A 27,903-nucleotide genomic window follows, 5' to 3' on the forward strand; every position below is an offset into this window, starting at 1 on the left:
TTACTGCAATCATATGCTGATTAATTGAGCTTGATTCTCCCCATGCTGGGAACATAAGTTGTCCCACACTGTAGGCTACATGTTGGTATGTGGGTAAAGGTTACGCGGCTTTATCGAAGTCACCTTTTACCACAGGTAGCCCTTCACATCATTTTTGATGAATATTAAGAAAACAGTGATTTTCTGATTATCCCTCATCAAGCCTATATCAAACTAGGTTATGTTCATTTTTATTAATTGTGCATGTTGCTCTCTAATTAGCTAATGAGAGACAAAAAGCAGGTTTAGAGCGGAAAAATGCAAATGACTCTTAGAAAATAGCACAAAAAAAGTAAATGGCAAGGCTGAGAATCATTCTTCATTGAAATGTCAGAGATAAATGGCTCAAATGTCACATCAATTAAAACGGGGGACAGTTAGTAGTTCATTAAAGAGAGAGCCATATTGCACCGTCGGGTACCGTTGCCAACCCTTACTATCTGGGGCAGACTGGCAGCGGGTCCAGATGGCACGGAAATCCTCACAGATTTCAAAATGGTCTCTGCAGGGGTGGCGTTTTCTCCCCCTCTCCCACCCTCACCGCTGAGATGGGGTGTGGGCCACAGGCCCACGCCGGCCTACACATTCCAAACGGAGGCATGCAGAGAGCTGAAGGCACCGCAGAAATAAAAATAAAGCAGCAGAGGACAACAGATACTTTTAAACAATACAAATGAGGCCACACACTTGGTCATAATGACTGAAATATGGGCTTCAACTGAATCTATGGCAGCTCCAGGCAAAAACAAGGCAACTCCCTCTCCTGTAAACTGCAAACAACTCTAATGAATGGATTGTGCACTGACTCATAATAACACACTGACTGTATTAGCTGATAAAATGTTAGGGTCACTAGGTTTTTTTATTCACTAACATTATGCCTGGGACTCTTTCGCTGAGATGTCGTCACCATGGAGATACAGAATTGGACAAATGTATCACAATCTGCATTCTTGTATTTTTTTGTGACTGTTGTAGAAATATGAAATAAAACAAATATCTACATCCCCATCTTTACCAGTGTTTGGTGGAGCTCCCCCTGATGGACCCCACATCCCAACATGACACCCAGGAGACAAGTCTTCAGGGTCTGTCCCCAACAGGGGGCGGGGCGGAGACTCTCTACTGACCAATGGCAGAGCGAGAGCGGACTTTTCTCTCTCGCGATTGGCCGCCGCGACCACGCTGTGTGTGTGGAAACAGGAAGAGACTCCGGTCACGTTTGTTTTCGCTGGAAGATGAAACGCGCATCGCACGGACACAGACGTGATGTGAAGGACTTCGTTGTAAGCTACAGAGCTAATATGTGGTTTTAAAGTTCCTCTAACTACAGTTACCTTGAACTAAAAACTAAAAAACGACCCGTAACCGCGTTAAAATCCCGAGGCGGAAGTTGGTGTTCTCCTTCAGACACGAACCCCCTGTCGTGTGTTTCCGTACTTTCACCCACACTCTCAACATTAACACTCGTTTTTAACTCGCTTCAAAACACTCACACGCTCCAAAGGGTTTTTTACCAACGCTTGTCTGCGCTTCGGCTTAAAATGTCCTCCGTGTAAAAAAAAAAAAAAAAAAACCCAACACGACGATGACACATGTTGCGTTTCTCTCCACACCTGCGCTTCCTGCTCCATTAATCCCGCAGGTTTGACCAGGAACTAGTCTGACGAGAAACGAGTCACATGATTGACGAGCACGAGGCCGCTGCCAGTGTGTGTGTGTTGTTGTGTTTTTGTTGTTGTTGTTGTGTGTTTTAAACAACGCAGGAGCTGCTTATTGTTTGTTGATCCTCAGCGTGAAGAGGAGCCGGCTCGGGCCCTGAACTAGACACTTTGCACTAGTTTACCGGGGAAACTGCACCAAAACAAACCATGATGGCATTATTTTTAATCAGTGCAGAGGCTATTAGCCGGGGCCATTATTGCCAAAGTCCATTATTCCACGTATGAGTCTATTACCAGCTTGCTAAATGGCAGGCAGTGTGTTGAGCGCTTATCCAAAGTGCACTGTACCATTGTTTGGCTCAGAAATTTTCTCGCCTTTATTGTCAGTTCAGGCAAACCCCCGATGAATACAGTGAGAGAGCTGCAAGACTAGAAACAAGAAAGTTGAAGGAGACGCATTTGTGATCGCACACCATGACAGATGTGGTGTGTGTGTGTGTGTGTGTGAGGGAGAGAGAAGAAGAAGTGGTGGAGGTGGGGGGTAGCAACTGAAAGTCTAAATGAAACACTGTAAATGCATGACTACCATTTTATCACACAACCCCTTTGTTTAATCTAAAAATAAGTGTATCCATTCTTAAATTAAAAAAGGGTCCACAAGACCACATTGTTCAATGGAGCATTTTTATTTTTATTTGTTGTTTTATCTTTCTAACAAAATTATTCTTAATTATAGGTTGTTATTTAAAAAGGCACGCTGATACAGACATGTCCAGGACAATTTCCTAAAGCTTAATATGATATCTTTAAATCACAAACAAATGACTTGTTATATTTATTTTGGGTTGATATCCCCCCCCCCCCCCCCCCCCCCCAAAAAAATTACTCATGAGACAAAGAGTGAATCCTCACGCTGGCGATGCTTGGAAAAGGAAATGTTTAGTATAAACTCTCGAAAAAAAATACAAGCAAATAGATGTGTTGATTAGTAAACTGATTAATTGTTTCAGGTGTAACAAATCTCCAGGACTGCGTCTAATGAGTGCTGCATGTTGAAGTACATTGTCAATTTCTTTCTGAGGTGTTTTCCTCATGTGGATAACCACAGGAAGTTTTGCCTCAAGAATCTTTTAGGCATAAATTATCAATATTAGGGAAGAATTACTGTGAAGTCTGTCAATAAACTGGAGCTGGAGTATTGTTTCAAATGTGTAGCTTTTGTAAGCAAAACTTGTCAAATTATGGATTTAATACTTAAATCGTTTTCATCTAATTTAAAACTGCATGTGTTATGTTGATAGTACATAACAGCATATTTAAAAAGATCAGTTTGGAGCTGGGGAAACTGTTCGACATTTTTCACTATTTTGTGATATTTCCTATAGTAAAGAATTAAATGATTAATCACGAAAACAATGTGCAGCTTAATTAATAATGAAAAATAATGGTTAGTTGTGGCTCTTCATATGTCTCAATTAATGTACAAACATGTGTTAAAAAATTCATGAATGTGGATTACAAGCACTATTAAAAATAATAAAAAAAGAGAGATATTGTGTTTGTACCCTTTGGACACTTTTCAGATCAAGGTTCCATGAAGGAAAGGTTTCCTCGGTTGAAACTTACAATCAATGTGACCTTTATTTATTATAACCCCCATCTCTCAAAAACTCACATATAACATAGTCAATCATCTCTCCTTCCCTCAAAGTAAAAATAAAAAAGGAACTGCTGTCTGGTTATTGCCAGTATCCATCTCAGTCGTCAGAAAAGCTGCACGTTTTTGCTGTTGTTAAGGGCTGGAAACCAGAATCCCATCGGAGTTGCACCCTAAGGAACAAATTTAATGCTAGAAAAACATCCCGGCCATCAACCAAAAATGACGGATTGAAAATAATGTCGAGCTATCTTGGGAATCCCCCACCAGACAAGGGAACAGACTGCATTGTTTTTCTCATTTATGTGATATATAGAACAGAAAGAGGGGAAAAAATGGGCGATTTATTGGTTAGATAGGCGTATTCTTTTCCATGCACAAAAGAAATATTGGATAGTAATGTAGGGATCAAGTCACATCATGACATTGTTTGGAGGCTAGGTGTTCAAATATGTAAGTCATCATCCGTTGGTGGGCTGCTAGGTTTCCAATAGATCATTCAATGCAAATGTGTGTGGGAAATTGTGAAAGTTGCCACATGAATATGTCAATGAACACCGTGTAATTTGTGCTTCCTTAGCAGGGCAGCGAGATGAAGAAGCAGAGGGAGAGCCAGTGCACTCAGAAGACCATCTCATTGCTGAGCCCCCTGGGGACGATCCAAGTCAGTGGATGTGAGAATGGTGTGCACGCCATCCAGATCCTAATGGATGTCGCACCTGCTGAAAGGTACTGTACAACAGCCGGGCTGGTGACGTGATAAACAAAGGTGTGAAATTTACAGGCAGACAGAATCCACTCCTGTGATGGAGTGCCACCATTCCTCATTGGAAGCAGGGCATTTTTGTAGATCCCACAAGAAATATCCTGGAGAAAGTTGGGCAAATATGAGCAGGCACTAGAAATATGAGGGGCACTAGAATACAGTTGGGCTGGAAATTAGATTTCTGATGGCATGTGGTTGTGATTCTTCCTGCAGTATATTTGAAATTTCAGAAAAATAACTTGTTTATTACCCACAAGGGAGTTGATTAGAGCTGATGTCTGTAGGGTCAGCAAAGGCCATGGGGAGCATGGACTGTTCCCTCCTGTTTATTTATGTTGCCTCAAAGTTGAATGCAGTAGTCTTGAGTGTCAAGCGACACTCAGAAATGTAATATGTGATTGCATTTCATGCCCTGCCCATCCCTCAAAATTGTTAGAATGCTGACAGTCTTACTGAAGCGATTGAAACTGATTAAACCCGGCATTAATAAGTACTTATTCCTTATTTTTACAGGTCCACATCCTACATCTCAGATTAGTTTTGATTAGATTGAAATTAAATATCCATGTATCGCAGATTTGCATTTGATAACCTTGAATGGTTTGGGAAATTAAACCATTTTCAAATGCAGCCGGATAGGAAGTTATCCTTTTGAAAATGTATGTTCAAATTCTAATTTATGTAAACCCATTAATGACCTTGTATATTATACCTCAACATGTGTTTCCTCCCTGACTGTCTGCTATTTCCTAAAATTCATCAAGCAGTAAAAACATTCCACTTGTTGTTAATGAGTTGAAGTCTGAAAATTAATAATATGGAATTTTGATTATGGAAGATGTCCTGTAACCATGCGCAAGCACCTTTTTCCGTCTCCTCGTGAACAGGGTTTAATTTGTGTGTTCAGGTTCAGTAGGAATATGCAAATGAATTTAATGATTCGCATCACTAGATCATTTCTCAGTTTAATATCATTTGCGGTGTCGGTCATAAATGAAGCCTCGATCACATCGCGGCCTGTACGTTCTCGAAGGTGTGAGCGGGAAATTACTGAACCAGATGTTTAGATATTTTTTATCACAACCAGTTGAATACAGTGTCATTGTTGTAGGACAGGGGAACTAGAGCCACCTCAGATATACGGAGCAACGCAATGTAAACAGGCATTAAGGGAGGCGAGATAAAGTGACAAAATATAGGCTTATCTTTGCAACTGGCTTTACATGTAGATCTCACAAAAGCCTGCCTGTAGCGGTAATAGTTCAGATCAGCCATTTCCATTGATTTATTTATGACATACTAAACAAGGCTCTTTTCAGCTTTGGATGTGGGGTGGCACAGGCTTAGGAAGTCAGTGTGATAAATGATCTCTAAGAGCATATTTTGGATAAGGGAGATAGATAACGTCCATGCCACGCATAACGTAACATGAGACCCGCAGTAGATATTTGTGACCGAGCCAAAGCTTTACAGGCTCGTGTGGCCGTGTTTGTTTTTCACAATTCACTATTGGTTGGTGTTGAACAGCCGAAGCAGCAACAAAAGCATTTGAGGCATTGATAGATAGTTATTGATAAACACCATTATAGCTACATAAACGCCCTTGAAGTATTGCTTACGCACCATGACCGTCAGCTCTTTCTAATAGAAACGTCTCAAGCCCCTTTTGCTTCCTAACTGATCTTAGGAACATTTCCTGAAATCAACCTCCTCTGCCAGTCTAACGACAGCCCTGAAGGCACCATCAGATGAACAAATTCATTACATCTCAACAACCCCTGTTGGGGCCCTACGCACCAGCCTCCCTGTTAACCGCCTTTCCCCCTCTTTAGTTTTTAGCATGGCCTCAGCGTTCACAGAAAAATGATACGCATTTTGTTTACAGGAGATTACTATTATCTGAAATATGATGCTTCTCGCCTCCTTCATACAGAGCACAGACACATAATACAGAGGAAATCATAGAGCACTTTTTTATTAGGGTGAAAAATGAAAAAAAGGGCTGGACTCCTGCCCCAAGACATTTTGTGAGCATATTATTTTACAATGCTTTGATCAATTTGTCTGTCAAGCTGGCTGAGATGTGGGGGAGCAGGAAAAAAGCAATTTAGCTTGTGAGGTCCTCAATAGAAATGTACTACAGGAGCCTGTGTATGACATGTTGCATTAGAACCTGACTAGCCTTTATTGCCTGATAATGTCGCGAGGCAATGCTGATATCAATCACCCTTTAACAGCCAGATGTGTTTTTATGAAAAGAAAAAAAAAATGCATGCAGCATTTCTTGGAAAATAATTGATTTAATTCTGAGCAGAGGGATTTCTACTTTTAACAACATAAAAATATTGTGTTGTGGGGAGAAAAAAGAAAGAAAAAACGTGCCCAAAATGTGCTAGAAGCTAAAAATTGTTAAGAACAGACTCTTTGCATATGCTCCTATAGAAAATTGTAATTAATTTTACACGGATAAGCATTCTGTCTCATTTGCATATAAATATAAACAATATATTTGTGCATCTGAATTCCCAGCACACTCGAGTCACGTGAGCTGCCTAAAATCCTAAGTGGCTAAAACCAAAAATTATCATTATATTTCCCAGGCCATAAATCCCCCCTTTTTTTCTCTGACACAAAGCCTTATAAATCTGTGTCTGATTTTTCACAGTGCACATTGTTTTTAGTTAATGATTTTCATCTGTTTGTTGTTGCTGTGATAGCGGGGAAATGTACCATATGCTCCGGCAAAAGACAAATGATTAGCAAATGAAATTCTGGACAGCTGTCTGACTGAAAGTGTTTGGTTGATAGCATTCTGCTACCATAATTAGCTTAAGCTTTGGGTTAATTAACTTTCTACCTGGATATGCATAATAATAGCATTCTGCAGAAAGCCAAGGAGCTTTCAGTATCTCGGCAGCAAGGCATGGCGTTTTATTTTGTATTTCAGCTGCATATTTCAATTTCAAGAGGCGATTTAGCTCGGGAGCATCGTCAAATATTGTAGATTTGACTCCTCAAGCCAGATAATTCTGAAACAATAGGGGCGTATTATGTGGCAGAAATGCCATTTCTGAATGTAATTAAAGCGGATGAAAGCAATCACCAATTTTTAAACGCTTTTGTCTAGCACGAGGCCTACTTGTAAAAAAATACCCATCAAGAGGAGAAAGGAGGCAAGAGAACCCCCAAGTCCTTATATAAGAGGCCTTTGAGACTGAAGTGAAGTACAACAGTAATTAGTCTTTTGTATGAATTTGCTGGCCATGGTCATGATTAGTTAAGGATATGAGAGGACTGCAGGACTGCATTGCTCTTAAGGAGGAGGGTGTTAAAGTCTATTTATCACCAGTTATCCTCACAGCTTTCCATTATCACCGACAACACTGGATGGGGGCCTGAGAACAGCCTAATTGTTCTGAGGTGGAGTGTTTTCGTGTCGAACCTGTCACCCCAGTCGCACTGGCATTCATAAGCAGCCAGACATTTTCCATATATCCAGCCCTAATACCCAAGCTGTCACAACAGCTTTTACACACTACTACCAGCGCTGGTGTGAAATATCTGAGGTGATGCATTTATCGTTTTTCTCACACTTGTGTAGTGTTGTGAATCAATGTCCTGGTTCACACTGAATAGCGGAATGGTAAATGTGTTCCCTGTTTGGGGCCTGTTTACATGATGTGCTCACACACCAGGAAACAACAACTTTTTTTTTTTCCACCATTATAATTTCCCTCTGTCTTCCTCTCCGTCTCTCAGCCGTTCTCGCTCAGTGGGTGTGTTTATATTTAGTCTAACATGTAATTTTAATCAATTTAAATGATTGTTTTTCCAGATATATAGACACAACCATGTGCTTAAGAAACTGCTTGCATTTGTAACTAAAATGCTTTGTCATACAAACGGTGCTCTGCTGAGATATTGAATGAAATCATCAATAAGGCAGGGAGAGACGTTTTGACGTAGTCCCTTTAGAAATGGTATGAATAATTCATTGTGTAATGATATTCAGATGATTTTTGTTCTATTTTTTACTGCGGCCTTAGAATATTGTTTTGCATGTTGTGAAGTGTAGTACTCAGCTGCGTATTCATTAAGGTGCTGCTCCCACTGGCCCTTGGACCCATCTGTGCTCTATGTTTATGCCTCCGTCTCTCGGGACCATCCCAATCAGCCTGCATGTGCCATTTCCTGTGTAAACCAACACCTGTGTAACACACTACCTGTAAACCGCCCATGTAGACGAGACACTGACATTCACTCAGATGAAAATCTGCAAATGTTGTGGTTTCCAAAGCAGACCCTCCAGGGTCAGGACAGGAGCCGAGCGAGAGTTAGCTCTCACTGTCGAGCTGCAGCCAAAAGCAGCTCCTGCACTTTCTTTTTTTTCTGTTGTTGTTGTTTTAAATTTTTTTTTTTCCCTCCCTCCCTGCTGTCGACCGGGAAGTTTTTCAAGCACGAGGGTTGTGCTAGTTTGTTTTAGAACTTGATTGGATTCTATATCTGCAACATGCAGAAGTGTACAGTGTGTGACATACTAACGCAATATGCAGAGAGATGATTCTGCTCTGACATCTTGGAGGGGAGTACGAGTCAATTATGCCCAAGTGTTGTTCTTGCTTATCTTCCTGCGGCACCAAACAAGGATTTAGTCAAGGATTTAGGGGTGAGGGGGCGGTGGTGGGGATCATGGTAAGCGGTTCACAACAAAACACTCAAAACTCCTGGGAGCGGGCACTGATTTAAAAATAAATTACAGAAGACGAAGCGCTAACACTCAAGGGCCCTCAGCAGTGCTGGCGTACACAGGTGAAGATTAGCCTCCTCGCTAATCAGAGGAACAAGGCAGTAATTTGCTCTGAACACAGACAGTAATTAGGACTTGGTGACACTGGATTCCCATAATGCCTTTGTGCTTGACGTGGTCAAATTTTGACAGAGGCTATCCATGCAGGGTCACTGTCCCCCCAGTCTCTCGGCCCTCTTCAGTTGAGGCTCTAAAAGGTCCCTGCAGTTACAGGGGATCCCTAATGTACTTTGTGCCTCCCTCACTGGCTCCTTACCATTCGGGTAATTGGAATCTCTTACTGTGGCACTTGAGAATAGAGGCTAAAAACGCTATTTGAAACTGCTCAGTAGTCTGTTGTAGATAAACATTGCTGCGTCGGGGTGTGGATACACTACATAATGGAGTAAGAGTTAAGGCTCTAGTAATACATGCCTTCACTGACTCCTGTGGCTAGCCAGTTGGGAGAAGACCTAATTGTTGTGTGCTTTGTTGCCTCCTGTACTGTGTTTTACCACCACCTTTATGTATCGGAGTGAGTGTTGTGGCCTCTTCGGTGGACATTCGCTAATAAGAGTTGTTGGATATCTGGAGAGCAGTTTATACGGCCCAGTTGTTTTTATTTTGAAACTGCAGAGCACAAAAACGTGCGCCCCACAACAAAATGAGAAGCATTCCTTACAGCTTACCACTCGGAAAGCTCTCGACTTTACTGCTGCAGTAGCTAGATAGGCATCTGAATGATCTTCAAACGGTTGAACAAGCTGCATTGAGCAAGTGGCTTACAATTGTATCACAGCCTTTGGCTCAGAGACCATCAGGATCTTGACATTCATAGAGACATGCTGTATTTTTTTCCCTTTTTAGACAGTCATTTTAGGCTTTTTTCATGCTCTCTTGAGTCTTTGACGTCTGCGAGTTAAGTATCTGGAGCTATAAGGCTGAGGAAAATATTGGACTGCTCTTGGCCTTTTCTATTTCATCCTCTGACCCGCCATGTTACCCATGATCGGTGAAGGAGAACTCTGGCAGGCTGTGTCAAAAGTGACAGCCGATCGAGTCAGGATGAGCGCCATCACGCTTCACAGGATGGAGGCATGAGTTCTGAGTTTTTCCCCCTTTTTGTGCAATATACCATTACACCCTTCGCCAGATTCCTTTCAATTAGATCCTGTGGTTAACCTGTTCCATTCTTACGACTGCAGCTGATAGAAAAAGTCTCACTGAAGTCTTGTGCAAGCACAGATACACAATATGTTAAAGAAAATTGACAAATTTAATGTCAGCTCTTCCTTTTTTTCCCCCTTTGTCTCCTTTGATTGTTTCTTCCAGGTTGAATGAAATAACCTCCAACGTTATATAAATGCTCAATTCATTCTTTATATTAGAGTTGGAAAATAAGTAGGACTCCAAATGACTCCCACTTTACGCTGCAATGATTTATGGTAATTGGAAATTGATTGTGACAGGAGCACAATATTAGAAATTTTCTCAAATCACAATCTTCTATCAAGGGAAATATTCTTTTTAGTGCAGCAGGTCCTGGCTACTTTGAAATTAGTTTCTTATTTCCTTACTTGTGATGAAACGTGATGAACGTCTGAAGGACATGGAAAAAAGAAAGTATGATTTTTAACCAGTCAAAGAAAAATAAAGAATAAAGAAATTGTTTATTCAAACTTAAAACCTCTTGTTCCACATTGTTATTAAAATCATGTTTATAGTCTCTGCTAATTATAATTCTTAGATTTTATACAGGGGATGGCAGTTACTTTAAGACAATATAAAGATCGTGCCTCCTCTGAGAGTTTCTTTGTAATTAGCTCCACATTTATTACACATCTCTAATCTCTCATTTGAAGGGCAGACTTTCTAATGTGCCAGTCTGGACTCTGCGAAGATCATGTGATGCTGCTTGATTTGTGATTCACTGAAGCCTGAAGCGACTGGAAATGTTGCCAGTGCAGGAGCTACATCTCCACTGCCCTGCATGCTCTTTAAAAACAATCCCCCATCGCACCTAGAGGTGACAGACTTCAGCTCGACTGATGTTGTTCCACTTTTATTTATTTATTTCGGTGTTGTTTACTGGCCATAACATGTACTGCATTGCATTAACTTTTACTACTGTCAATGTTGTATCACTCAAAACACCTTTAAAGCAGGCGCATCCATATGGGGCGGGGGCTGAGGGGGGTGAGGGGAAAATTAGCCATGGTGACAAGTCTGAAGTGTGAGCTGGAGGTCAAAGGTGCCAAGCCTTAAGCAAAGGTGCTCTAGCCTTTGTCCGGTAGATTGTAAGGGCCTGCGGGTCCAACAGGAACATTTCCACACACAATATCCCCGAGCTGTCAGTGTGCAGCGGCTGGAACATCCTCTCAGAGAGAAAGAGGGGGTGGGGGGGGGGTGGGGGGTAGCGGGAGGAAGAGGAGGGAGGAGGCGCATTGGGGTGGATGGGGTGGTGGTAGTGGGGAGGGGGGGGCAGAGAGGGAACAGTGGCCTGAAGATCCTTGCTGAGAGAAAGAGGGATGGGGGGATGGTGGGTGTGTGTCGGGGGTGTCGGTGGTGGGGAGCCAAAAGAGCTGGAGTGGGAGGATAGAGAAATAGAGAGGGGGGGGAGGAAGAGGAGGGGAGGGATGGAAAAGGAGAGACAATGACAAGTAGGGGCTGGCTGGGCACTCACCCATGCCGACAGAGATTGCCATGAGCCATGGCCATTGTTTGAGCCGGTCTCAGCGCAGGACCCGCCAGTGGGTTTCCGAGTTTTCACCACTCAACTCTAAACTGCTGCGCGGGTTTATTTAGAAATGAGAGTATTTACACCTTTTACTGTATTTACACCCACTGTTAAACGGCACCCGGGAGACTTCCATCGTGCCGCTACAAACTAGCGGGCAGAGCGGCTCTCTGAAAAACTGACCTGCTCAGTCATAACACTCCAGTAAACCTCAACTTCACATGTCCAATATAAAACGCTGCTCAAACTGTGACCTGCAGAAGTGTAAAAACACTTCAGGGCCGTGTTGTTACGGCGGGCAAGAGAGAGACGGTCTGTGTGTTTAACAAAGTAAATGTCCATTATTAATACCATACAGGATAAGCCAATTTTGAAAAAGGGGCACTTAAATGGTGATATTATTTATTTATAAGTCCTGTACACCAGTTAATGGAATTGGCGGCCTGCTTTAGATCCACAACACAGCTTGAGGTCCACTTTGCAGTAATGCACATGCTAAGAGAAGACCTTCCCTGTTGGGTCTTTAAGTGTCAAATATGGGTCAGTCTGCTTGCATTGACCTGGGGGGTGGTCAGCAGCGGAGAGAAATTCAGCTGTTAAGTGATGCCAACTCAACCATCGGCAAATTCCTCCAAGCATCTACTCTTGCTAAGATGCGCGTCCAAGTGCAGAGCTTTGCTGGCCAGCATCACTCTGGCCAAAAAAATCCATTTATTCTTGTCATGAACTATAAACTAGACTCAAGCAGAGTTGAAACTGTTGTTAACGCCGTGCTCTTAACTTTTTTTTTTTTTCTTTTCTGGAAACAGCTGCAAGACTTTTGAAAAGTCTCTCACTCTTGTTTTTCCAGGAACTGGTTCCGCTTGTTTTAAGTTGGTTGAAATAAAGTGTTCGCGCTGGTTCGTACGACTCGACAATGTTTTCTTTCATATTCTATCACGCTGCACTTGGTATATATATATATCTACTGTAAAAAAAATGTCTGGATTAGTGTCTATTTTCTTGAACTTCTTTCTGTCTTTCATAGCTCTTGCATTTGTCACCACTGAGTGACAGGAGCGAAGCCAAAGTGCGTAACTTTAGATTTTAAGCACGTCTTGATTAACAACTTTTGTTTCACTCAGCAAATTATGTCATCTTGCATCTGTGTCACCCGTGGCGTGTTATTACACTCTCGTGGCACATTTTAGCGCTGTTCAACCAAGAATCGGGTATTATGATTGCTCCTCTGATCCCCACCTCACCTCCCCATCCTGCCTTATATCCCTCACAGGAGCGACGGGGCCCCCCTGAGCTGTGTGGTCAACGATAGCCCGGCAGAAACGAGCCCCGAGTTGCAGCGCTGCGTTGAATGGCTCCAGGCGTACTTCAGTGAGCCGCAGACCACTGGGAGACTCCCGCTCCCTGCCTTTCACCACCCCGCCCTGCAAGGAGGTCTGTCATGGATAAATATTTGCAGAGCCATGACTGGGATCAGGCTTTCACTCTTAATTGTCAGTTACATCACTTACACTCACTGGCTCACTGTGTTATAATGAAGTATTTTATGGCTGAGAGAGAGAGAGGGAGAGAGAGCGAGGGAGGGAGAGCGAGAGTGAGAGGGAAAGCGAGTGAGTGGGTGAGAGAAGGAGAGAGAACAGAACACAGAGCTGTAACTTGGTTCAGTAATCTGTGGCAGCTCTTACCACGCGTGTTAGTCTTGGCAAGCTTTTCCATGATTCTTGGCACATTCTTTGAAACTGATCGAATTCCACTCTTGACATTTTCAGACAGGAAGCTCTTTTTTTTTCTAATGAGAACATGTGAATGGTGGTAAAGTTTGAATGAGCTTATTGTTGGCTTGACCAGTCACCTAGGGCGAGTAAAATGAAAGCACCCCAAAAATGGACAATTAGTGTCCTTTCAACTGGAAGCTGTGGCTGCGGAGTGAGTGATTGAGGGCGCTGAGGAAAGAAACGAGGATTTAATTATCCCTCCAGTTTTTTTGTTTTTTTTCGGGAGACAAACAATACTCGCAGCCCGACAACTTTTTTTCTATTTTTTCAAATCATAAACTTATCACGCTTGTGCCGTTTCCCAAACAATTCCAGGCAGTTTCTTTGTCACGCCGAGATGTTCATCGCATCTTAACTTAAAGATTTTTCACGAGTGCTCATTTAAAGTCAGAAGCACACCTACACGGGAAAGAAAATAACTCTAATATATGCATTTAACAATTGTGCTTCTCTTCCTCTGCAATCAGGCCTTAGCTGCTCTCTAATTTCATGCAGATCTGCAGTGCTTGAGTGATGGCATTTTCAATGAGCAGGTACTCCATCGAGACCCTGTATACAGCTATGAGTCCCACGCTCCCGCAAAGGCAATGCAGAAATACATCAGGACCAATTACGATATCAACTTTCAGTGTGATTCCCTTCGCCACCAAGTGCTTGTGTACCAGCCCCAGGCTCTTTCAAATCGCATCTCATCTGAAGTCTTTGGGGTTTTAATTAAATTTCAGGATAGATGGAATTCTTCATTAGTACCTGATCTGAATAGGTGATTGTGCTGTGTTCCACCTCTCTCCCTCGCCTGTTGTTTTGGGGCTCAGTAAATACAGGGTTTAGGCTTCGATTGCTCTCAGTAGTCAGAACCATAGGCCATGCCAGTATAAAAATGTTAAATGTGAGCATCAAGAGTATTTGTCTTTTGAGAGAGGAAAATAGAGTTTTTTTATTTATTTTTTTGCTTGTTGATTCACAAATATTAAGGATTAGTTTTTTTTTTCTGTACAAATTCCTACTCGATCTAGTCTCCGCCGCCGCCACTTGCCTGGGAACAAAATACAAGTTTAATCAGGTCATTACAATCTGTGACAACCAACTTTTGTTTGCTCAGTTATCTTGTGGGAGAAGCTGAACGCGACAGCGCTCTCGCAGCACTTGTCATGTTATATTGAGTTGTGACCTTCACTTGAAGTGTTGCCATGTTTATTTACACATTTCTGACAAAACAAGCCACTTTTCATATTAGCTGTCACAATATACCTGAGCAACAGAGGTGACATGAAAGGAGACGCGAGTTGCAGTTTTCTATACTGTCTGACTGATTGTCATGCGCGACATCACACGCAAGTTTGGTCGACGGGTAGAGGGATGGCGAGTGTCGTGCTCCGTGAACATGTGTATGTTTGTGTGTGTGTGCGTGTGCGTGCACTCACGTTAACCCCCCCCTTCAGAAAAACACAGACACCATCGTGAGTTCTTAAAACGATGCATATTCTTATCTCATTAATTATACATCCATATGTAACAGACGAGAGGATCTTAGTCTCGGTAAGCGGCACAGGGAATGTGCGGGGAGGGGGCCAGGCAAAGGGGGGGAAGGGCGCTCTTCAAAGCCCAAATGACTGTGTTCCTGCAGGAGCCTGAACCTCCCCCTGTGCACAGCACAGGGCGAGATGAGACACTCACCAGGACTCGCCCCTGTGATGTGGAGAGGAATTAGGGAAATGAACGTTTTCAGAATATCGAATAATCAGAGAATCATCAGCACCCCGTCAGCCTTCAAAAGTATGGATCCCTCAAGACTCAAGAGACACTTTGACTGGGAGTCAAAGTCTTCCCTCCCATTAGACACAAAGGATAATGAGGTAGCTGTATTTCCACTATTGTCTTTTTATTCTCACAGCCATGTATGAGGTGACTGTCAGCTGGAAGTCATCTCTCCAAATCTATCATTAGCAGGGCTGATGGAATTCAGTTCACAGTTTTTTCTCTCTCTCTCTCTCTCTCAAATTGCCCTCATATACAAAATTATGAGCAAATCCATCATACATGTCAATATTTCATAATCGCTAGAACCGTTCGATTTTACTCCGGGTCAATCTGTCTCTGCCGCTGCAGTGGCCCAATCACCTGGCTGCCTGGTAGGTAATGGTCTGTGACACAATTACGGGATGTCTGTAAACATGTAAGTGGTTCCTCTCAACTTTTATTTAAACAATTGACATCACTGCACCCCGATCTAAAGAGGGTCCTGACCCCAGACACACCATATTAGGCTCTTTATGAAGTATGGGGCTCGGGGACTGCTCTCCAAATCATTGCTGGTCACCTCGAGTGACCCACATGAAGTCTCTGTCACTAACGCTGATGAGGGCAAAGTTCTTTAACCTCTGCGCCAGCAGATGAAAGCGCAGACACTTGATTTGTCCAGAACTGTTGGAGATGTGAAATCTTCCAGGAGAAACGGCTGCTCGGGATTTGTAGAAGGTGCAAACAGCACCGCAGCTTGTTGCTCGGTCTGCTGCCGTGAGACCGACTCTGGTTGTTTGTCAATAACGTTCCCATCAGCGGGGATTTGTCTTCAGCCATCGTCTGGGCAAGTTGTCGCCAACCCACCCGTGACAAAGCGATATCAATGTGTACCGCTGCACATCATGTGGCCAAATCAGGGCTTTATGAGGGTGAATAATGCATAAAAGAAATTTCAGGGGTGTATCTTATCTCCTCATAACATTAAGTCTGTCTGCGTAAGAGCCCGTCATCTCGTTGACAGCGTGATTATTACCTGAAAAATTATTAAACAGTACCTACGGGCCCTGTTCAAGACAAAGAACTCACATGGGTGTGCATCAATCAAATGTATCCCCTTTAGGTTTTACACTTATTCCCCCCAGTTTAGGCAAATTGCCTTGTTCGCGTGGCTTTGTGTAGCGGAGAGTGACTATAAGGTAGCGAGGGAGCCTGGGGAGCAAAGGATGTTCACTCTGTAGAAGAGAGACAGGGGTGTGACATGTTTTCACACAATGCCAATTTAGAGGGATTTCTCATAGATCACTTGTCATGTGCTCTCTTAGACCATATAAATGAGAGAGAATGGGAGATCACTAATTGAATTTTCATGACTGAGTACATGTATATACTGGAAGAAATTCACCCCCTCTTGATAACGAGACTATTGTTCCTCATCTTGCTCTCTGTGCTTAAAAAAAAAAAAAAAGGATGTTGTTCGCTCGCTACATGAGCTCGGTGCATCGGTGTCTTAAGGTTTCGAGATGCTTCAAACACTTTTCCCCTTTTCTTTAGCAATCAGAGACAGAACAAACATGCCTCTCAGTCACTGCCTGGTAATCCAGAAAAAAAAGATAATGCTAGTGCTAAAGTGCTAATGAAATCAAAGCCGTTAATGTGGTCGGTTAAGCTGCGGATGATTTGAAGAATTCTGCCATTTAAGTGAAGATGATATAATGAATCTACTCTGAATAGAAAGCAATTAAAAGGACAAATTGGTCTGATTAACCTCAAAGTCATCCCACTGCCACAAATGGTGTGCAACATTCAAATTATTATTATTAAAAATCTGGAGCAGATTTGCAGTCTTTTTGGCCTCTCTTAATCCTTTTAAATGAAGGAGCGAACTTTTTTAATTTTAGCTGTGACCTTTTCAAAGCATAACCTAGATTTTTCTGCCATAGAAATAATTTTCTCACATCAGCTTCTGTAGCATGCTAATACTGGTTCCGAGGTCAACCGGAGGGACTTGGGTGCATTTGGTTGTTTAATGAGTATTGTAAAGAAGAAAAAACGGCACTCGTGCAGATCACCTCTGAAGAAGCCCTGCACCTCAAACACGTGTTTGTGCATAATGGAAAATTATGAAGTGGATCAAAATGTAGAGATGTGTCAAACTTTTTGATTTAAAGTCAAAACACTGGTTTATTTCAGACGTGTATAATCCACCTCGCACTAAACTCTTGTCAGTCAGCCGTCTCCGTTTGATTAAACCAGGGGCTCTCGCCTTTTCTCTTCTCTCCTCCTGTCTCCCGCTCTTCCCCTCTGTCCTCTGCTTTGTGGGGAAGACGCGTTCACCAGCCGCGTGCTGCACGTACTTCAGAGGGATGTGAAGTTTGGAGAGACAGTCTCGTACAAACGCCTCGCCGAGATGGCGGGAAACCCCAGAGCGGTGCGAGCGGTGGGAGGGGCCATGAGGAGGAACCCGGTGAGTGTGCTTGACATTGATTGACAGGCTTCTCTGTTACGTACTTGCCTTATGTTGGACAGGGAGAGTGATTATGTTTTAGTTTAATTTGATTTTAATGGTTACTGCGTCTTTATGGGTTGTGTGCATTAGTGGACAAACAGTGGAGCTGCCTATAGTCAGAAGTTAATTAGTAATTTAATATGCATAATAAATAAGGAATTTAATAAGACGCACAGGAGACACCATGAATGACTCACCTACAGTATTAAACATGGAGCTCCAACAATTTAATGAATGGCTGAAAATTAATCTACTGGTATTTTTTATATTAATAATATGAGCAAGTACTCAAAAATGTGAGGATTTGCTGCTTTTCTCTGTTTTATGCAAGTAAACGGAATCTTTTGATTTCAATTTGTTGGTGATAAAAAGAAGAACGTTTCAGATTATCACCTTCGAAACTGATAGGTATTTTTTTTAAACAATTTTTTTATGTTTTATAAACCTAACAGTTAATTGAGTATGAAAATAGTCGTCAGTTACAGCTCATATGAAATATTCCTGCGATGTAAATTTTAAATGTAATTTTGATCATTTGCGAGCAAGACGCACAAGTTGTTATAGATTTAAATGTTTTATGTCAAATATTTTCTGCTTTAAATTCATATAAGTTTTGAAAATGGTTAATTGAACAAATACATGAATATATAAATAAACAAGCACAGAAACAAATAAATAGTTATGAAATCTATACTTTCTGTCATCAAATAATTACTCAACATTGAAACTACATAAAAAACATGATATTATATAGAAGAGAGGCACTAATTGCAAAAGACAAGTTGTGTTTACCACTGACATTTCCCATTAAAATGCGTTTTTAAGAGTCCTCCTTGGTGCATTACATGTGTTGTGAAGTGTAGGTGTTCGAATACGTGCGATGACGAAACAGCCGCCTCCCGCTGAGAAGTAAAACTCTACCTCCAGCGCGATTTTAAGCCCACACCTTTTGTTCCCGTCCTCTCAAAGTCTTTACTGTAGATGTTCACTGCAAATCTCCGATTCTTGCAGGAAACCTGGCCCGCATCATTTTGCCCGTGAATCCACTGTGTACAAAATGGAGGGCTAGAGGGCAAGTGGTGTGTCTTCTTTTGATCAAACCCTTTGATCAAAGCCCGTTTAGCTCTGCCCATGTAGTGCTGTGGGCACCACCGGTGTGCTCTGTGAGGCAGAGGAGTCTTCTTGTACAGAAATGCAGCCAGTGAGATGTTCTCTCTCATATGTGCAGTGAAATATCTTGTGTACAACCTCACACTCAGCCCTGTGTTTCCCCTCCGACACCGTTTTTGCGATTAAAGAAGGGAAGTAATTTATAATGACAAAGCAGGTTTATAACACAGAGTAGATACAGACAAACCAGAAAAATAGCAATTTTCTGCATGTTTTTCACACTAGTTTCTCTACCTACTTTATGCATTACGTTAGCCATTGGCATTGCTTCTGGATGGCTGTCGAATACTTCTCAGTCTTGTGTTTTACAGACATTTCTTTCCTTTCGTCAGGGAGGCTGGGAGCCTGAGCCCTCAGCTCCTGATACAGATCCAGAGTCAGATTGTCAGTGTCAATTACTTGTCAGAAGCGCTGCTCCGTTCGGGCTTCAGCTGTGAAAAGCTCAGTGTGTTCAATCGATCCTCTCCTCTCTGTGGCACTTCTTCTTCACCAGGATTTGAGTATTGATAAGCCTGGTGTAGTGCTCTTTTCCCCCCAAGTGAAGAGGCAGATCCGAAGGCCTTGAGGGTACCCAGCTCTCCCTCCAAACCCGGGGAACAGTATTGATTCGAATACTGGAGCAGTATTTCTCTGTCTGCAAGGTTAATCTGGGGCTCGGAAAGTTTTATTGCTGTTGATATGGGAGCGGGTTTAATGATGGATTTGAACTGAAACACACTGCACGCCCCAACTTTTTTCTCTAAAAGGCTGGAGGTGCAGCCATCGAGTCAGGATAACTCATTTAAATTGGAGAAATATCGTCACAATGCACAGGAACAAAATGAGGGAAACATTAAGAACATTTTACAAGAAGCATTTGCTGTGATTCTTTCCAACCGTTGCCACTCTCCTTGTTCTGGATTCACAATGATCGAAGTGTTTTAGGCTTGCTTGTTTAATCTTTCTCCAGCCATTTAGTTTACAAAGAACTCGGGACCCCCCTGGCATTCGTCTGCAACAAGAGTAAACGCTCCACCGACTTCCTCTTTTTAATGATCACAGGGTTATCAGATCTTAATGTTGACACCCTCTCGATTGAATATTCATCCTGCTGGTGTTTTTGCCCATTAATTTTTGATTGCTTCTTTGCTTTACACTATTAAAGAGTAAAAAACATTTATACCCAAAGACTGAGCCATCACCCTGAATGTGGATTTGTGCAGGATCAAACTAGACACCTCTGGTGTGGCACTTTGTTTTCATGCAGCGCATGAACATAAAAAGCAAAGAAAAAAGTGCAGATTCATATTTTCTGCATGTTAGTTACTTTTAAGTCACATCGTTTATGTGATAAATCAGAGATATTGTCATACGTGTGTGTATCTGCTGCCAGCATCTCCAGCTGCTGTGGTGCAGTGACAATAAACGTCAACCAGAGAATAAGACGGCAGTTGATTTTTAGAGTTCCAATAATATTTTATTCTATTTTTATTTTTCTACTGAGGCATCATAACATATTTAAATGTGTATATACTAAAAAAAGCTTTTTGCATTCTGAAACAATTGCATAAATTGGAAAATGGTTGTTATAATAAAAGCAAAATCAAACATTTTGAAAGTGTGTCCGAAAACGTTCTTGCATAATATTTGCTAAAGTTGCACATGTTTATTTCCTCCGAGTTGAATTCCTCTCCCTGTCTGTTTGTGCGTGTGCCAGGTTCCTCTCCTCATTCCCTGCCACAGAGTCATTTCGAGCAGTGGACAGAGTGGGCCGTACATGAGCGGCAAGGGCGACCATCTCAAACAATGGCTGCTCACCCATGAGAGGCAGAGAGGGGAAGGCTAAAGCATGACAGGCCAACTGTCCTTCATTCAGTCCACACACACACACACACACACACACACACACACACACACACACACACACACACACACACACACACACACGCTCTCACACAAGGCCAGTATTTTTTTTTTTAGGAACACAAAACAGGGCCATAAAGTTTAGCGTGCTTGGCACACACTATGGAACAACTGGAGCTTCTTGTAAATATTCATTTTATACTCCTTTTTTTTAAATCTAAGAATAGAGATGCTGCATTGTTAATGTGATACAGAGTTGTTGCAGAATTAGAATGTACAAAAATAACTTAAACAGAGAACAGTAGGAATTACAAACATATGCTCCCGTGGGTCTCTGTTGCCGTTTGCCAGATAGTGCTGGAATGGTTTTTCTAAAGAATTATTATTCCCTTAAAAATATGTCTCTTGCATTGTTGTTGTTGTTGTTTTTTTTTTCCTAAGCAGAATTAGTCTTTGTACCTCTCGTTGGTTTTTTAATTTCCTGCCAAGTGAATGCTTTGTTCAACATCCAGTGATAAAGGCTCTGAATTTTACTGCTACAAAGCTTTGTAGTGAGGCATTTGTTTTGTCTTCATTTAGATCTCATTGTTTGCTCTCGCCTTATAAACCACCTAGAGAAGAGATGTCTTCTATGCATTATATACTGTGCTTGTGATACAACAGACATGCTTAAATAAATACATCTCAAAATGACAAATCTTGGCTTTTCATCATTTTAATTGTATTTAATTTAAAAATTGATTTCATGTAGCGTTCCCTCACTTCCGCTCATAATTAATTATGCTGTATGTCTTCTCTCTCTCTCTCTCTCTCTCTCTCCCTCCCCGCTGCAGCTCTGGATGTCAGAGCTCCTTCTTTTATTTCTGAGTGGTGTTTTCCATTAGAGGGCAGTACAGAACGGGAAACAGAAATCAACATTTCAACCTTGAATTCATCCTGCACATTAAATCTGTAACTTAAATGTTTATTATGTTATGTTATTTCCATCACAGATGCTTTAAAAAAAAAAAATCCCTCTGGGATAAATTATTCGTTCCTAAAGAGACCATATGGAGAGGTCAGCAGTGGGAGCGTGTGTTTAGAAAAATCACTCACTTTAATTGAGTGTGTCCTGTTTTTTCATGTTCTTCATTTTCTCACAATTATCTGGTGTAAATTGACAGTTTAGTTTTTTCTTCCCCCTAAATTCTCCATTCTCCTCACTGTCGAGTGCAGCTCCAGAGTGACCCTTACTTGCCCATAGTTATTCCTCCTCTGTTCAGCCCAGGTAGCCTAATAATCCGCCCTCCAAAAATAACCCCGGCTCTAACCTTTACCGAACCAATTCAAGTGGCCCACTCGCTGAATACATTTGAACTTTGCTGCATTTTTGAATTTCTTATCCGATCAGCTCCGTGTGGCTGTCCTCGCCGTGCAGCTGGACTCACTTACTCTGCCATCGGAGCACCATTCCAGCGTGGATGTGGAGGCAGCAGACAGGCAGATGAAGAATGAGACTCAGTCTGTGGTTTCACAGAGGGCTAATGATGCCTGTGGTGACTACAGGCTACAGTCAGCCCCCTAACGAAGGGAGCTGTGACACAGCCACAAGGGGTCCCATTTAAGCCGGGCGCACTCTGAAGTGCACTGTAAGCACCCTCCTTTTTTTTTGCTCGTGGCTAAGTAAATTCTATGGAATGCTGCGAATTTAGCAACTAGACTACTGATGTCTGTGGAGTTGTGCAGCTGACGTTAAAAAACAAGTCCGGCATCAAAGCGTCAGACGTGCTGCCAGTAATTGGCCGTGTAATTGCATAGGTACCCACGGAAAGTCTTTCAAATAATAACTCACACTTTTTATTTTCTCAATTTTGTTTTTCTTTTACAATTTCATGGTATTTTGGTATTTATCTGTATTAGTCGCTGTGTTATTGTTATGTCTGTATTATTTTGTGGCTGTAATTTTACCGTGTGTACCACTTCCGTATCATGCCGGCTCAGAGATAAAAAGGAATTAGATGAAAAGAGGCTGAGACGATCTCATCATCCGCACTGTTAATCTCTGTGAAACCTTTAATTTTGGCCTAATATCAGCCTCCATTTCAAGGAGAGGGAGTACACGAGTGCGTGTGCGCGTGCGTGTGTGAGTGTGAGAGCGAGCATGTGGCCATGCGTGTTGGTGTGTGCACATGTGTATGTCCATATGTGTGTGGGTGAAGTGGATGATATTGAGTCTGACTTCATAAATCACCCAGACACTGATAAACTCCCCATGCACCCACACACCGCTAATGGGCAACCCTTAAGGAGTGTGAGTGTCTCGTGCGGCGTTTGATTCAACATTTATTAACCCCCTCACACACACACACACACACTTTCTCTCACGTACTATACACACTCATTTGAGCCCCAGAAAGAGCGAGGATGTGGTTGGTGGCATTGGCAGCGTTAGTGCGGGGCTTTGACCTGGCCGGGCCGTATTAATCATAGAGAGAAACAGCAGTAAGATACATTTTAGCTCGTGCAGCCACAACAACAACCTCCGCATTTCCTAACATTAGTTTCCCTCTCGTAACTTATATCCTGTCTACAACTCCCCACTTCCCATCTCATATCCTGGCACCCCTCCTCATTACAGAGCAATTTTCTGCCCCCGCATCAAATACAAACACTCTGCGAGCTTCCATCTCGTGCTCCTCATACATGTCGGCTCATAACTCTCCTGTTATCATCACCTGCGCCCCTCGGTACGGGTCTCAAGCTTAGTGGGGACCCTGCATAAGTTAATCCCGCAGTCACACCAGTGATTCATAAATAGCTGCTTCTTTAAAAAGTTTGCAAGAAAAAACAATAAGGGTAAAACTTTTTGGAGCATATGAACTCAGCTGCAAGCCATGCACGGCTGCTGGGAAGGCAGAGGAGTATCCGGCATGCAGATAGGCAGTGTCCAACAGTCAGATAGACACGGGGATAGATAGCTGGATAGACAGACATTAGAGTGGGGCTTGGCTGCGCTATCAGGTTTCCTCCCCCTCTGTCTCTCTGCCGGGACAGCCTGGCCTCGGAGGCCCTGACACCGAGGCACCACGCAGCCAGCCGCGACAGCTGCCACAGCAGCATCTAATACCAACACACTCCACGCTACGCCACAACTACAAAGAGGAATATCATTTCAAACATGGCATACTTTGATGCTCCTGTAATGATCTTTGTGTTTTGAGAGAATAAAGCGGGAGGATGGAGGGATCTCGCGGTGCCTTTTTTATGTTTTGTTTCTTAAGAACAAAGGGACCCTCCCCCCCCCCCCCCCCCCCTCCGCATAAGCAAGTTTAGGACAGTGGCAATGAGACGGAGCAGGATTAAATGAGAAAGTAAGAGAAACACCGAGAGGTATCAGCATGTGGGTGTGTGTGCTTTAGCAACCTTGTATCAGTGTGTCATTGTAACCTTATGAACTCGAGTGCTGGTCTGGGGGTCTCTAATTAGGAACGGCTGATGAACGGCCATACATTACGTGAGAGGGGAGGGGGGGGGGGGGTTGCCTGTGATTGTGTATCCCTGCGTGTATCAATCTGTGACTATGTGCGCCGGTTGTCAGCGAGGTAGGAGAGTGTCTCAGCGTGGAGAAAGTGCAGGTCTAGCCTTGGTCATGTTGACGGAGGGGCGGCACTTCAGAGGCTCCAGGACCCCATGGCACCAGTCTCCCCAGTCCCCCAGACAGACTGGGAGCATCTGGGCTCTGTCAGCGCCTCTGGCCCCCGCAGACTCCGATCTATATGACGGGGGAGAGGAGTGGATTGGATCAGGGAGAGGGGAAAATATGAGCCAGATTCCTCTGCCTGCCTTGTGCAAATGCATGCTTTGCCAGTTCGCATATTTCACGTGTGCATGTGTGTGTCTGGTTGTATTAAGGCCTGATAACAGGTCATAGTGATTAATTTTGCATGATGGAAGATGGCGGGTTATTGATTAGCGACTAACGTTGGAAGAACTCTCTCTATAAAGTCTTCAATTAAGCATTAATTAAAAGTGTGAGGCTAAAAATATGCAAAGCCGGTTCTGAGCGAAAACATCAAGATTGGACGGACAGATATCATTCCAGAGTTTCCTTTACGAAAATGATTTGATCGAGCGCTACCACACGGAAACCGATCCGCACACTTGCCAACACTAATTAATCCATACACTAAATTAGGAATATAAATTGTGGTCCCAATTTAACAAGGTCAGTCTTAACTTCTCCCTTTACACTTTATTTAACTGTGTAGGGGAGGGGAGAAAAAAGAAGCCCTATCAATGTGCTTCGCTTATTATGATTGACGATTGATGATTAAGTCCTCCAGCTGACACACACCACCAAAGCCGGTGAGTTGGAATTGGATGTGACACATACACAGTTCTGCGTGTTAGGTAATTCGTTGACGAGGGGCCAAATTCATTTATGGAACAGCGGTATTGGCAGGCATGGACACTCTCTGCAAAAACAACGATAATCACAGAGGTTTGGCGCGGCGTGACAAGGACTCTTCAGGGAAAGGCCCTTACACGCTGCTTTGTTGGCCATTCCTCCCTAAGATGGAGGGAAACATCCGCCACTGTTCTTAAGATGAGAGTCGCTCGGAATCCAGAGGAGGAGCGGAGAGGTTCCACGCGAGGTGTGGACGGTGTCCAAAGGGCTCGATTAGCATTTGTTGGACGGCATCGCTGGAATTACAATATATGGAATGTGTACATTTTTTTTAAAACATGTACATTTCGCTGCAGCTTTTCACTTTTTTTTTTAAGGGGGAAGCAATAAGTGATTATTTGTCCTTTTTGTGCGGAATGGATGAAATAAAAGCTCTGATAAATCCTCTGTAATGAAACATGAGGGGGACCCTGTCTCAAGCCATTTAATCTCTTTTCACATTCTCAATTTTTTCTGCTAATGAGCCTTATTGACAATCAAACAGAAGCTGTCATCCCCCAGGATGCAACACTCCCAGCCCCTGCGTGTTTGTCATAGTGTCCTGGCAATCAGAGCCGCCTGCAAGACCAGGCTGGCAGTTAGTGGTTCTCACAGCAGCACTGCCTGAAAATGGCACACTTCCTGTAGAGTTGCAGCTGCCACCTCTGCTACTTCCATTACTTTCTATAGCATGCAGATGTTGTATCAACATTCCCTGCCAAGGGGACTGCAATAACTGTGAGATTCATGCCATGTTTCAGAGGCACGTCAATTTCTCAAGTGGCACAATTAAAGAGGGAAATACAGTACCAGGTTTTTCACAGGCGCTGAAATCGGAAAAGGGCTTTTTCACTTTTTTTTTTTTTCCAAAGGGGGGCCTGTTTCATAAGGGTTCAGAAATCCACCCGATTTTTACTGCCCTTTTCCTGAGTTGAGCTGTTCTGTGCGCCTTTGTGCGGCAGACCTGTCGTGACCCACAGCGGATATGGAAATGGGGCTAAGGTTTTATGGGCCAAACGGATTGGACACAGTCAAGCTCAGGGGGCATGAATATTGGATGTTATTTCTGCTCCCTTTTTATGTAATCCATTGCCAATACATTATTAATAGATGATATCATATCCAGAACTACTGGACAAAGCACTACAGAGCGGTGCTATGAAAGGAGCTCTATGTGGTGGAGACTGTGGCAGAAAATACAGTTCTGGTGATATTATTTTATCGCTGTGGACTAACACTCTCTGACTAGGCAATCTTCACAGTGTAGTGTTCTTTGGACAAAGCGAAGTTCATAGAGGGGAAATACGGTGAATACTGTATTTCCACCAGGGGTGAATCCCGTATTTGTGGGTTTGAGGTGCACTGAAACATTGATGAAGTATCAGATGACACCCAAATACAAGTTTAATGGATTTTAAAGCACCGAGATACGTTGCTCATCCTCCTCTACTGCGGTGAGTGAAGTGGAAATCTTTCCAAGGTTCTGGAGGTCTCGTTGCACTGCAGACTCCCAGTGTACGGTAGCAGGGGAGCCGCCTCTTATCTGATGTACCAATTCACAGACAGGAGACTAATCTGGGACTTCTCCTTTTTTTTGGGAAAAAAAAAAAAAGGTCAGATTCCCTGTTTTTGATTCAAATGTGAAATTGTTCAAAAAAGGTCAGATTCCCTATATTGATTCATCGTGAACCCAAAGTTATGATCTCTGGTTGCCAGTGAAGTTTTTATGAGTCACAGCAGCAGTATCCTACTCGTGTGTAAACTTCACGGGAGTTGCAGCTGCCTCTTTTTTTTTTCTTTCTTCTTCTTCTCCTGCACAAAACACATCGCTCAGCGGTTACACAAATCCTGTCTGTCCGAGAGCAAATCCTTAAAAAGTACTTCTCAGCACTGCCCATCGAGCCCACAAGACAAACCACGATCCACCTTTTAGTTTTACGGCCCGTCTTAATACTGTACACACGCTGGCACGAAGGTATTATCGCACGAGCATCAATTAAGTGTGAATGTATAAGTCCCCCCCGACGAGAGTTACATAGGGAGTGGATGCGCGTAAGGTAATATTCCCCTTTTAAGGTCAGTTTGAATTGTTTTTCCTCATGGGAAACGGCAGATTGATAAAGAGCAAACAAAACCTCTTTTCTGAATGCTTGTCCTCCATGGCCTCAATGAAGGTTTCATTCCTTTATATCATCCAGCCCAATTCCCAGCATGCACGGCCATTGTGGCTCTTTCAACTGGAGCTCTCCATTGACTGGCTCATTGTCCGGCTGCTCTTTTGTGCGCGCTATCACCGGAGCACAATCTTTCACCTGAACAGCACAGGAGCGCAGCCCTGGACATGCTCATGTAAAAGCCACTGATTCGCCCCCGCAGATGCCAGGTCACGCAATTAACACGGCACTAATGTTTTTATTGCATAAATATATATATCAACTTTTTAAAAAAAAACATTGGCTGATGCTTCTCAATAACGGGGATATTAGTCATGCTCTGGCAGACGGCGAGATGTTCAATATTAGCGCTCGGGCTTATATTTTTTTGAGAGGAGGGTTTTTTTGAAATATAACAATGCACGAGCAGATGTTTGAAGCGTGGCCCTCGGCTACACAAGGCTAGTTAAGATCGATATTGCTTTCAATATTTCTTTCCTTTGACAGATAACCAGTACTGAGGGAAGTCTTGATAAGAGTGGCAACATATGGATGTGGCAAGCCTCGCTCTCTTTTGATTGCGTGACCCCCTGACCTTTGCCTGTGTCGGAGAGGGAGGCAGCCACATGGTACGGTGGG

General features: G+C 42.9%; 1 protein-coding gene across 4 annotated transcripts; it reads left to right on the forward strand.

Moving 5' to 3' along the window:
- The first annotated feature begins 1,183 nt into the window (after positions 1–1,183).
- mgmt (O-6-methylguanine-DNA methyltransferase) lies at positions 1,184–21,382 on the forward strand. Of its 4 annotated transcripts, none has more exons than XM_034608858.1 (6): positions 1,184–1,325; positions 3,941–4,089; positions 12,923–13,083; positions 17,492–17,631; positions 20,540–20,700; positions 20,733–21,382. In XM_034608858.1, exons 1-5 carry the CDS (start codon positions 1,278–1,280, stop codon positions 20,666–20,668), a joined length of 627 nt encoding a protein of 208 aa, XP_034464749.1. In that variant the 5' UTR covers positions 1,184–1,277; the 3' UTR covers positions 20,669–20,700; positions 20,733–21,382. The 4 variants fall into 4 exon arrangements, with proteins under 4 accessions (XP_034464749.1, XP_034464745.1, XP_034464747.1 ...); XM_034608854.1 differs by having other exon boundaries at positions 20,739–21,382; XM_034608856.1 differs by having other exon boundaries at positions 20,743–21,382.
- The last annotated feature ends 6,521 nt before the right edge of the window (positions 21,383–27,903 follow it).

This window comes from Hippoglossus hippoglossus, chromosome 15 (genome assembly GCF_009819705.1).
Source record: "Hippoglossus hippoglossus isolate fHipHip1 chromosome 15, fHipHip1.pri, whole genome shotgun sequence".
NCBI lineage: Eukaryota > Metazoa > Chordata > Actinopteri > Pleuronectiformes > Pleuronectidae > Hippoglossus > Hippoglossus hippoglossus.

What these genes read in the sequence shown, in the direction of transcription:
- mgmt (XM_034608858.1), top strand. Translation starts at nt 1,278, where the DNA reads ATGAAACGCGCATCGCACGGACACAGACGTGATGTGAAGGACTTCGTT. An exon ending in GTGATGTGAAGGACTTCGTT is followed by an intron (nt 1,326 to 3,940) that starts GTAAGCTACAGA and finishes GTGCTTCCTTAG; the next exon opens with CAGGGCAGCGAGATGAAGAA. An exon ending in CCACCCCGCCCTGCAAGGAG is followed by an intron (nt 13,084 to 17,491) that starts GTCTGTCATGGA and finishes TTTGTGGGGAAG; the next exon opens with ACGCGTTCACCAGCCGCGTG.